The 12,470-nt window shown below is 45.8% G+C and overlaps 1 protein-coding gene across 1 annotated transcript; it reads left to right on the top strand.

The window, feature by feature from the left end:
• The first annotated feature begins 1,164 nt into the window (after window positions 1-1,164).
• On the top strand, window positions 1,165-5,116 carry LOC104846932 (integrator complex subunit 6-like). The gene is made up of 5 exons (XM_064278485.1): window positions 1,165-1,336; window positions 2,198-2,292; window positions 3,754-4,108; window positions 4,493-4,586; window positions 4,953-5,116. The coding sequence occupies exons 1-5, from the start codon at window positions 1,165-1,167 to the stop codon at window positions 5,047-5,049; spliced, it is 813 nt and encodes a 270-aa protein (XP_064134555.1). The 3' UTR covers window positions 5,050-5,116.
• Window positions 5,117-12,470: the final 7,354 nt, after the last annotated feature.

A 12,470-nucleotide genomic window follows, 5' to 3' on the forward strand; every position in this document is an offset into this window, starting at 1 on the left:
TCGGGAGCGACTTTATTACTGAGTTAAAAGGGTGTCCGGGGACCATTCCATTTCTCTACTTTTTGTTTACAGGAAATGTAAATGGTCGGGAAAGGTTGTTTCTCACTAGTTTGTTTCAATAACGGTAGGGCATATTCTTGGGTTATCCTTGGATGATAACAGCTTTAAGAGAGCCTTGTATGCCCCTAGATCTCTTCTTTTATCTACTACCGACATTGAAAAGGAGTCCTGGTGGCACAGTGGCTAAAGGACTCGGCTGCTAACCAAAAGGTTGATGGTTTGAACCCACCCGCGTCTCCGTAGGAGCAAGAAGTGTCGGTCTGCTTCCAAAAAGATTTACATCCTTGGAAACCCTATGGGGCAGTCTACTCCATCCTAGAGGGTTGCTGTGAGTCGGAATCGACTCCACTGCAATGGGTTAACATTGAAAAGTACCCCCAGCACTCTGCCTGGCTCCAAGGTTGATATATTTGAGGTCCTGGGGGGCTGAGAGTAACGGAATTTCAATTTTCAAAGTACCCAGCTTTCATCATCTACGTGTAACATTTGGTAAAGTGTTAATGTTTGTTAATGATGAGTTTAAAGCACGAAAAGGCAAAATATAAAAATAAAATGATTTTATTCCCTCAGCAAGAGTGGACACAGAATGTTTTGTACTTTTTCAATAGATAACCATCTGTTTATCTATCCCCTTTTGGTTGATGATAGCTGCTCAATCGCCAGACATTCTGACAAACCATGACTGTGTTATGTGTAGCTTTCGACAACACCTTGGATGTAACCTTACTCCTTATTTCACTTATACTGGTGGCCTAATGGTTAAGACCTACAGCTGCCTAGAAAAAGGTTGGCAGTTCAAATTCACCAGGTGCTCCTTGGAAACCCAATGGGGCCTTTCTACTCTGTCATATAGGGTCACTATGAGTCAGAATCGACTGGACAGCAATGGGTTTGGTAGTTTTGGGGTTTGGAGTAAAATTGGGGTGCATTTCTGAGACCAGAGTGTCTCTTGGGGGATGGTAAATCTTTGGCCCCAGATTAAAACTTATATTAATGAGGCAAATGCATGATCTTATATGATTATGAACACTGTTTGCAATTTTGCAATCATTGGATTTTTGTCATTAATGGAATATGTTCATTGATGTTTTTTAGCAAATGATGATGGAGGAAGCCGATGAGTCTGCAACAGGGCCTGCAAAGGATGTGAAACTCCCCGAAGAAGCCGACGGCTCTTCGTCATCTAAGAAAATGTGGAGCTCCGCCGAGCCACTAATGGAGCGGGAAGGAAAAAGAGGATCTCGTCTTAAGGGCTCGGCCATGCCAAAGGAAGATGGTAGTTAAGCCTCTGAGGGATGGAGAGACGAGAGCATGTTTGCAAGTGGAAGGGAAAGACTCCTATTGCGGGCAACCATTTGGGGTTACTGCAAGAGTTAGAAGGACAAAGCAGGTTCCTGAGGCAGTAGCGGGGTGGGCTCAACCAGAGGATGGGTCTGTTCCCCGCTCTCGGCCTGGCCTCACTCCTGTCCATGCTCTAACCCAGCGCAGTCTGGCATCTGCCTCCTCAACTCTGCTGAAACCGTCCTTGTCAAGGTCACCAGCCTCTGTTGCATGGTACCTACGGGTAACTTCTCAACAGGAGTTGACATTGCTGTTTACTCCTTCCTCCATGGAAACCTTCTTAGGTTCCCAGACACCACACTCTCTTAGTTTTTTTCCCTGCTTATTGGCAACTCCTTTTCATTCTCTTTTCTGGTTTCCCCTTTTTTCACACCTCATAATACTGCAGGGCCCCAAGCTGGCTCCGGGGCCCTCTCTTCTTCACTACGTTATCCCTAGGTGGTGATCCCAGATAGTCTGGGGCTTGTTATGTTTCAGCTATTCCAGATATGTTTCTCTGGACTGTAATTTGCTCCTGAACTCTAGACTCAAATATAACCGCACTCGTGGTATCTCTGTCCTTGTTGTGTGCCGTTGAGTCAATTCTGACGCACAGCGATCCTACAGCACAGACTGGGGATTCCTAGGTGGAAATCTTTACAAGAGCAGATTGTCAGGTCTTTTCTTGTGTGGGGTGGCTGGTGGGATCGAACCACCAACCTTTCGGTAGCAGCCAAGCACTTAATCATCGCTCTACCAGGGCTCCAATGGTTTCTCTAGTTGGGGTCTAATGGACATCTAACACCACAGGTTTCAGGTGATGAAGCTGCACTCCTGGACTCCACCTCCCCAAACCTTCTCTACTTACAGCCTTTGCCAACTCAACCAAAGGACACCATCCACTGGGTGCCGGTAAAACTGCAACAACCGGCTGCTTAAACATTTGGGGTGCTGTGGAGGATGGAGAGGCCCTGGATTGTGGTATTTACAGTTTTCCATGGTATAAATTGATCACAAAATGTTCGATGTCACGCTAACAATGTGACACCGCTGAATAGAGAATCAGGAAGGGTTGCACAGAGGCTGGTCTGGTGAGCTGTTGCCGGCCGGCTCCTGCACACACTGGCACGATTATTTACCCAGTGGTTCAGGCCCAACCCTTAGAGTCACCCATGATGTAGCTTTTATTCTTCTCTCCCTTCCCATCCATTAGCAAATCCAGGCCAGTTGGCCTTTGAAATAAACCCTGCACTCTGCCATTTCTCTCTATTCCTCTATTTCGTCTTACACTGATCTCTCAGCAAGCTGCCACAGAGCGCCTTAGCTGATCTCCCTGTTTCCCGTGCTTGAGCCCAGCTAACTCATTTTCTGCCCTACGGTCAGGCTGATCCTGTCGACATGTGATGCTCTCCCACTGGTCTCCTCCTTGCTCTTTCTGCTCTCTGTCCTTTCCTCGGTTGCACCAGGCTGGCTCCCTCCTCACGGCCTCTGCCCGTGCCCTTTCCACAGCCTGAAGCACTTACCCTGGGTCTGCACATGGCTGGCTCTTTGTCCTCCTCCAGGGCTCAGCTCAAAGGACGCCTCCTGAGCAAGGCCCTGCCTGCCCACCCTGTCCACTGAGGCCTCACCCCATTCTCCATGCTCACTGCCCCCCTTACAGGAACCCAGGCCTTCATCTCTCTGTTTGCTCCTTGGACCCCTTACTGTCTGATTCCCCACGGGAATGTCGGAGCCACAGGGCTGGGCATTGTTTCTGTCTCTTTCGTTCACTGCTGATCTCTGGCACAGAGGAGTTTGGATAAATGAGACAGACGTGGCAGACATGGAGTAAAAAGAAACCCACTTCTCTGAGACAGACAGAAGCGAAGGATGAGGAGAATGACGTAATCACAGGGCTGTCTGGTGATGGAGGGGAGACACAGCGTTCAGATCTAATGGCCGCTTCTGTTTTCTCAGAAAGTTTGAGGTAGGGGCGAGGGGTTATGGGGGCCACGTTGTCTGGCTGCCAGCTCAGTAAAGCATGACAGCTTATAGGTGAATTTCAGAAATTACGGCATCAAGTGAGACTTGTAAATGGCTACAATATGGCACTCAATCGTGAGTACGAGGGGTCTGCGAATGTTTATTACTTACACCTTCTTACTTGGTTTCCATGTGTATTCATAGTGCCAAGAAGGGAAGAAGATGGTTTTGTCATATTATTTTTCCCGAGCTTAATTTAAGGCATCCGAGATTTCCCTCTGTCACATCCTCTTGCTTCTTGAGATAATGTTCTCGAAATTGAGGAGCACAGAGATGTACCTATGGAAGTGATGAAACGCACCTCCATCACAGCTCAACCTCTTAATTTGGCTTCTAGATGCTAGATTCTAGATTCATGATTTCCATGAGAAGGGGATGGAAAACGGTCAAACAGCACCTGATGGCTTCTTGTCCAAATCTGTCCCTCCAGATTTCATAAATATGGCAGGAGATGGTGTTCCACCCAAGAAATTGGATTCTCCCTCTGATCAGTTGGCTTGTGTCGGGCAAGATGGAGCAATGCGCAAACCTGGTAGTAGTGCACGTGGAGGAGGAGCCGGGAGCAGCAGTCTCTCTGTAGATGGCCCCAAAGCCGCAGCAATGTCTGCTTTGGGAACCATGACCAATACAGTGCAAATAAGTTCACAGAGAGCCAATGATGATATTAAACATGAATTAATGAAAGAAGTTCGTAGATTTGGACGAAGTAAGTAGTGAAAGAACATGTATAAATAAAACACTGGGGAGTCTCTCGTTTTATGATTTAAAATAAATACAAGCTACCTCTTGAGGCATATCTTTTGGCAGAATTGGGTTTTCACATAATTTGGAATGGTTTCTCTTTACTTTGACTAAAAAGTCTCAACACATCTTTTTTCTTTTTCATTCCTTGCTTGGTTGCTGTTCACTAGAGTTTCCCTAGTAGATATGTGCAGGGCCCTGATTTAAGTGTTTAAAACACAAACTGTATGTACGTGGGGATCCATGAAGAATGATTACCGAGGTTGTGGATGCACTGAGGTTGGGTTCTAGTTCATTTTCATATTCTATCATCTGCTTGAAATGATGGTTTTCTTTTTCACATCCTCAGAGTATGAAAGAATCTTCATTTTGCTTGAAGAAGTGCAAGGACCTCTGGAAGTCAAGAAACAATTTGTTGAATTTACCATCAAGGAAGCAGCAAGGTGGGTGTAAAGAGGAATTCTTCAATATTTTTAAGGTAAAGGGGTGAGAGCTGAGGGGAGCCTTGCCTTGTTTTTCTCAAATCCTCACCCTCGTTCATAGTTCATATTGTCTCCACAGGCATTTAGATTGCTATTATCTGAGTCTAAATCATTCTTCCAAGGCCACGGTGCCTTCCAGGCTCACCATAGTCTTAGGTGGGCTTGGGCCCTCAATTGACACACTTTGTATTTACTGGACGTTATCCTTCCACGAGGATACGTTTTCTACTCCCAGGTAGATTGTAAGCTTTTTGTATCCCCTCAATGCCTCCCACATCATAAGCGCTTTAGGTAGCTTTGGTTAATGAAACGTCTCTTCATTTTCAGGTTCAAAAGGCGAGACTTAATTCAGCACCTTGAGAAGTTACTAGAAAAAATAGATTCTGACCACCTTGTGGAGGATGAAAACATCCAAAACGTGTAATCGTGTTATCACAACAACCAACAAGCAACATGAGCAAGTTTGCCGTGCTCTACCAGATATTGTTCAAGTTTCTTAGGATGTAGTGGTCAAGGGAATTTCCTTCCAGAGGTTAAGTACAAGCAGTGGAGCTGTAAAGTTTTTTGATTCTCTGCCGGTAAAAGCTGGGCTTCTGCCCCATAAATTTCCTTTGAAAGTAAAACATGCTGTTTGTTTTCCCACCTGAGGAGGGGATGTTATTCTAACTGCCTTCATTCACCACCCATTTCTCATTTCTTTTGTCCTCAGCCAGCATCTCAGCTGGTCACAATTCTTGGCCTGGTGGGATGACTCACTCCTTCATTCATGAAAGGTCTTGGCCACTAAATACCTTTCCTCAATTGGGTTGCTGTAATTTTCAACAGCCTTTAATTTCTTGTTTTTTAATTTCAAAACATGGGAGTACTAGGAAGGGCTGTAGACATTGCAGACAAACTCCTCCTTAGCTCCTTTTGTAGTTAGAACCCAATTTCCCTTTGATAGTCAAGTTTAATCACCCCAGCCATTACAGAATCTCCCTTCTCTGCTGTTGATTGAGCGGGATAAGGAGACTAAAATGGACAGCTGGCAGTCTCATCAGCCCTGTCATACAATCGTTGCTATGTTTCATGGAGAAAGCATTTCTTCCTTTGGAATTAAGCATTCGGCTGCTAACCAGAAGGTCGGCAGCTGAAATCCACCAGGTGCTCCTTGGAAACCCTATAGGGCAGTTCCACTCTGTCCTCTAGGGTTGATTTGGGTAGCAATCGACTCCATGGCAACGGGTTTGATTTTTTTTTTCTTTCCTTTTTTAGTTCAGCAGAGCCTTAAGTCAGGGGTACGAGAAGTGAAATTTTTGCTACTGGATCATGAGTAGTAGTAGTGAGAGCAGACACTCCCATTTCCATCCCTTGATTCTGGCCTCATGAATCCTGGTTATGGAATACTACAAGAGCATAAAAAAAAAAGAGTGCATTCCGACTCATAGCGACCTTATAGGGCAAAGTTAGAACTGCCCCACAGGGTTCCCAAGGCTATTAGGTTAACAGTAAGTGTTTAACCACTGCACCACCAGACCTCCTTTATCAGAGTATCGCCCATCCCATTGCCCATTGCCGCCGAGTACTTTCTGACTCATAGCGACCCAGTACAACAGAGTAGAACTGCCCGCATAAAGCTTCCATCGCTGTAAATCTTTACAGAAGCAGACTGCCACATCTTTCTCCAGCGGAATGGACAGTGAGCCTAAACGCCTGACCTTTCAGTCAGCAGTCGAGGGCTTTAACCGCTGTGCCACCAGGACTCCTTTTATGAGAGCATTACCACCTCCTAAAGGATGTTGCCCTCTAGACAGGAACATAACAGAGTCTTTAAAGGGCCATTTGACTGGTCTGTTGAGCCACCCACTTCAGGATGATGGGTAAGGTAACACCGAAAAAAAAAAAGCCCATTGCCATCGGGTCGATTCCAACTCATAGAGACCTTATTGGACAGGGTAGAGCTGTCCCATAGGATTTCCAAGGAGTGGCTGTTGGATTGGAACTGCCAAACTTTGGTTAGCAGCCATAGCATTTAACCACTGCGCCACCAGGGCCCCAGGGAACATAGTGAGACCAGTGAATTCCATGACCATAGACCCATTGCTGCACTTCATTTCCTGTGAAGTGAGTTGCTTGCTTAGAATTTATGACTTGCAGGATGCCATGATAGTGGAAAAGGTAATTTTTAAATCCATAAACGTTGATTTTCTCAAAAGCACTGTAGATAGGGAAGGAAGATCATATTAAGAGTAAGTTTCTTTTGAGCAGGACAAAGCACTGCCCTTTTCATGATGTAAGCGCCTGTTAACTGGCTGATCACTCTGGGTACGGTACCATAACGGGTACTCAGTGTTGCTCTCTGCTGCTGGCAGATTGGGCACTCCGTAGTGCCTGTACTGAGAGGGGCATTAGTGCTTGGATGTCCGTGTTGCTGAGTCCGTGCATAACCTCCATTGCTGCCACCATGACCATGACACAGCATTACTGCTTTAAAGATGGAGGGGCCTATATAAGAAGGTATGAGGCCTCCTGCCAGGAGAAGAGAAGAAACCTGGGGATTCAACCAATCATGGTGAAGTGCTGTAAAAGTTGTAACAAAAATGTAGCAAGAGTGGACTTTTCTGAAAAACAACTATTATGGGATGGTTAATTACCCTTAACCCTTTCATGACTGCCTGCTTCACCCTAACCCACAGTCTCACATTGGCCCCTACTTGTCAGGTTACCCTGGATCCAGAACATTCTCTACTCACTCCCCCTCCTTGACAGGATCACCCAAAGCAGAGAGAGCCCCCCTCTCATCTGCCTGTGCCTCAGCCACTCAGCTCTCACTTCTCCCAGGAAGCCTTACTTGTTGGACAGGGTCCAACTACTCTCACTCAGCCCATCCCTGGTCCATAGGGCAGGTCTTCTCTCTGGGTTTCTAAAAATAGAGAAATAAAAATCAGTGTGTAACATACCTGGAGCTTCTCTGAGCCTCACAGCTGGTAGCTTCTACCGGGTACTTGGCCATGACCACTGTTTCTGAAGTTTCTGACTTGCAGAAGCAGTCCCAGGGATAACACTGACTAAGGACTGAATATATGCAGGCATTTGGTATGGGAATAATGGTTTCATCATTTCCTTCTTACCTTCAGGAGGCTCTGGGTGGTGCAAATGGCATTGAGCTACTAACCAAAAGGTTTGTGGTTCAAGTCCACCTAGTGGTGCCTCAGAAGAAAGGCCTGGCAATCTGCTTCTGAAAAATCAGCACTTAAAAACTGTATGAAGCACAGTTCTACGCTGAAACACGTGGGGTCACCATGAATCAGAGTCGACACAGAGAATTGTATTTTTTTTTCTTGCTTTTACTCCTACATTCAATCCCCTCAGCAACCACATGAAGTAGGGGCTATCATTTCCACTTGATAACTGAGCTGTGAAAGGTAAGGCCACTTGCCCAGAGTCAGAGGACTGGTTGGTAACTGAGTCCAGATTAAATTTGGGTGCGCTTCACTCCACAGCCCATGGTCTCAAGAACTATCCAGTGCTGCTATAACGGATATACTACAAGTGAATGGCTTAAACAAAGAGAAATTTATTCTCTCACGGTTTAGGAGGCTAGAAGCCCAAATTCAGGGTGCCAGCTCTAGGGGAAGGCTTTCTCTCTCTGTCAGTTCTAGGGGAAAGTCCTTGTCATCAATCTTCCCCTGGTCTAGGAGCTTCTCACCACAGGGATCCCAGGTCCAAAGGGCACACTCTGCTCCTGGCACTACTTTCTTGGTGGTATGAGGTCACCATCTCTCTCTGTTCAATTCTCTCTTCTATATCTCAGAACAGATTGATTTAAGACACAACCTAATCTTGTAGATTGAGTCCTGCCTCATTAACAGAACGGCCTCTAATCCTGCCTCATTAACATCATAGAGGTAGGATTTACAGCACAGAGGAAAAACACATCAGATGACAAAGTTGTGGACAATCACACAATACTGGGAATCATGGGCTAGCCAAGTTGACACACGTATTTTTTTTTGGGGGGGGAACAATTCAATCCATAAGAGTTGGGAAAGAAAATGATGAATTCAGGGCTTTGATTTCCCACCCTGAGGTCTGACTGAAGGACTCAAGGATTCTATGACTTCCCTGAAAGCAAATATGATTTCTAGCAGCCACAGGGCCAAGATTTGGGAAAACCAAATACCAAAGCCTAATCCTATGAGTGGCTGAATTACAGCACAAACTGATTCTCCAAAATCGTATGATTGGGTTGGGTCTTCTGTTAATATTAGGGCAGTAATTGAGAAGGAGTGAGAAGCTGGCAATTGGAATGAGAACACATGAACAGATTACAATGAAGCCTTTGAATGCCTAAATTCTGCACATTGACTTTGCATGTAGAAGTAGCCCTTCCACTCTTGCCTAAGGAGGTTACTTATCTCTTGCCTGAGTAACTTGCTATGGTCTCACCTAAGGTGGTTGCCTCCCATGGCACTGCTGACCCTTCTCGGGAGCTACATCCACCAGAGGTCATCGCTCCTTAACCTACACCTAGACTCACGTTCCCACAGGCCGAAATGTGAGGGACACATTGTCGCCCCCAAGCAGGTGTGCTATGCCCCAAAAGAACTGCATGATTTTTCCAATATATAGAAACTGTGACCCGGGGAATACGTGTGGGAATGGTCCTCAGGGGTGGGATATGAAGTAGGAAGCAATATAATGTTGGATCTAGCTACAAATCTTTGTGTCCGAGTTTTGTGTAGACATATGCTCCATTTCTTTTGGGTATATACCTAGGAGTGAAGTTGTTGGCTCATATGATAACTCTATTTTTAATGTTTTGAGGAACAACCAGACTGCTTGTCACAGCCACTGCACCATTTTACATTCCCACCGGCCATGGTTGAGGGTTCCAATTTCTCCACATCTTCCCAACGCTTGTTGTTTTCCATTTTTCTGATCACTCGACGGCACTGGGTACTGGGTACCCATTCTAGTGGGTGTGGAGACGTAGCTCATTGTGGTTTGGATTTCCACTTCCCTGATGACTGATGCTGTTGAGGATCTTTTCATGTGTTTGAGGTTCTAGAAATGAGATCCCCATTTCCTTGCTGGCTGTCAGCCAGGGGCTGATCGCAGCTCCTAGGGCCACTCGCATGCCTTCTCACACGGACCCCTCCGTCTTCAAAGCAATAAAGCTGTGTCAAATCCTTCTTGTCCATCGAACGTCTCTGACTTGCTCTTCCGCTCCCCGATAGAGAAAATGATCTGCTTTTAAAGGACTCAACTGAGTGGGTCAGGCCCACCAGCGTTATCTCCGTATCTCTCGGGGTCCAGTGAATCGGGACTTTAATTACGTCTGCAATATTCCATCATAGCAATACTCATATGCGTGTTTGATTGGATAGCCAGAAGACAGGACATTGGATGGACATAATTAGAATCCTGTCTGCCACACAAGCCTACAGAGGACAGCTGCAGCACTACAGTCCCACTCTGGGACGGCCCCGAAGGACGCTGTGAAGGGCACTCCTCCCAGAGGGCAGAGGTGTGAGCAGTACACCTGTTTGCTCCTTCGGCCTGGAGGAGAGGTGGCTACAGCTACGAATGTATATCCTTGTACAGGCTGAGTCCAAATGATTGGCCGAGGGTCAGGAACTTTGACGGCACGCGGTTGAAAATTTGTAACGAGGACGTCTGGGAAAGTGGTATGTGGATAGACATGTCCAAATGGGCACAGGGTATGAAGATATTAGTTACTCAGTAGAATGCCCAGCAAAGGGTAGCCTCGTCAGAGCAGAGTTTTAATAACCTGATGCATAGGGTACTCATTCTCTAGATGCCAATCAGCCTCTTTCCGCAGCCCTCGTGTTGTAATCCAGTGGGTTCACGCACAAAGTGGCCGTGGTGGCAGGGATGGAATTTTGCATGGGCTCAGCAACATGCACTTCTGCTCACCAAGGCCAGCCTGGCTAGAGGCACTGCTCGGTGCCCAATCTGCCAACCACAGAGACCAACACTGAGCCCCCAATATAGCAGCATCTGCAGAGGGATCAGACATCTACCTGGTGTCAGGTTACTTACACCGGATCACTTCCATCATGGAAGGGGTGACACTTTGTTCTTACATGAACAGGCAATTATTCTGGGTATGGATTTTCCTTCCGTACACGCAGTGCTTTTTTGAAAACCATTATCTGTGATTTAGAAAATCCTTTATCCAACACCAAGAATTCCACACAGCATCACTTCTAAATAAGGAACTTCCTTTACAGGGAATAGGGCCAAGTTAATGGAATTCACAGGTCTTATTTGTCCCGCATCATTCTGAAGTGGCTGGCTCAATAGAGAATAGATGGCCTTTTGAAGACTCCGTTATGATTCTAGCTAGGGGACAGGCACAGGTAGGGCTTGCCAGTGTCCTCTGTTGTTGTTGTTGTCAGGTGCCATTGAGTTAGCTCCAACTCATAGCGACTTTATGTACAACAGAACAAAACACTGCCCGGTCCTGCACCGTTCTCACAATCGTTGTGCGAGCCCATTGTCGCAGCCAGTGGGCTCACTGAGGGCCTTCTTCTTTTTCCCTGACCCTCTATTTTACCAAGCATGATGTCCTTCTCCTCCTAATAACACGTCCAAAGTATTTAAGCCGTAGTCTCGCCATCCTTGGTTCTAAGGAGCATTCTGGTTGTACTTCTTCCAAGACAGATTTGTTCGTTGTTTTGGCAGTCCATGATATAGTCAATATTCTTCATCAACGCCACAATTCAAAGGCGTCAATTCTTCTTCTGTCTTCCTTATTCATCGTCCAGCTTTTGCATGCATATGATACAATTGAAAACACCATGAGTTGGGTCTGGTACACCTCAGTCTCCAAGGTGACGTCTTTGCTTTTCAAAACTTTAAAGAGGTCCTTTGCAGCAGATTTGCCCAATGCAACGCATCTTTTGATTTCTTGACTGATGCTTCCATGGGCGTTGATTGTGGATCCAAGTAAAATGAAGTCCTTGATAACTTCGATATTTTCTCCATTTATCATGATGTTGCTTATTGGTCCAGTTGTGAGCATTTTTGTTTTCTTTATGTTGAGGTGTAATCCATACTGAAGGCTGTGGTCTTTGATCTTCATCAGTAAGTGCTCCGACTTAAGTCCTCTTCACTTCCAGCAAGCAAGGTTGTGTCATCTGCATAACGCAGGTTGTTAATGAGTCTTCCTCCGATCCTGATGCCCCGTTCTTCTTCATACAGTCCAGTTTCTGGGATTATTTGCTCAGCATACACATTGAATAGGTATGGTGAAAGGATACAACCCTGACGCACAACTTTCCTGACTTTAAACCATGCAGCATCCCCTTTTTCTGTTTGAATGACTGCCTCTTGATCTATGTACAGGTTCCTCATGAGCACAATCGAGTGTTCCAGAATTCCCATTCTGTGCGATGTTATCCATAATTTGTTATGATCCACACAGTTGAATGCCTTTGTGGAGTCATTACAACACAGGTAAACATCTTCCTGGTATTCTCTGCTTTCAGCCAGGAACCATCTGACATCAGCAATGATATCCCTGGTTTCAAGCTATTTTCTGAATCCAGCCTGGGTTTCTGACAGTTCTCTGTCGATATACTGCTGCAGCCATCTTTGAATCGTCTTTAGCAAAATTTTACTTGCATGTGATATCAATGATACTGTTTGATAACTTCCGCATTCGGTTGGATCACCTTTCTTTGGAATGGGCACAAATATGGGTTGCTTCTACTCAGTTGGCCAAGTAGCTGTCTTCCAAATTTCTTGGCATAGATGAGTGAGCACTTCAAGCACTGCATCTGTTAGTTGAAACATCTCAGTTGGTATTCTGTCAGTTCCTGGAGCCTTGTTTTTTGC

This window comes from Loxodonta africana, chromosome X, assembly GCF_030014295.1.
Source record: "Loxodonta africana isolate mLoxAfr1 chromosome X, mLoxAfr1.hap2, whole genome shotgun sequence".
Classification (NCBI taxonomy): Eukaryota; Metazoa; Chordata; class Mammalia; order Proboscidea; family Elephantidae; genus Loxodonta; species Loxodonta africana.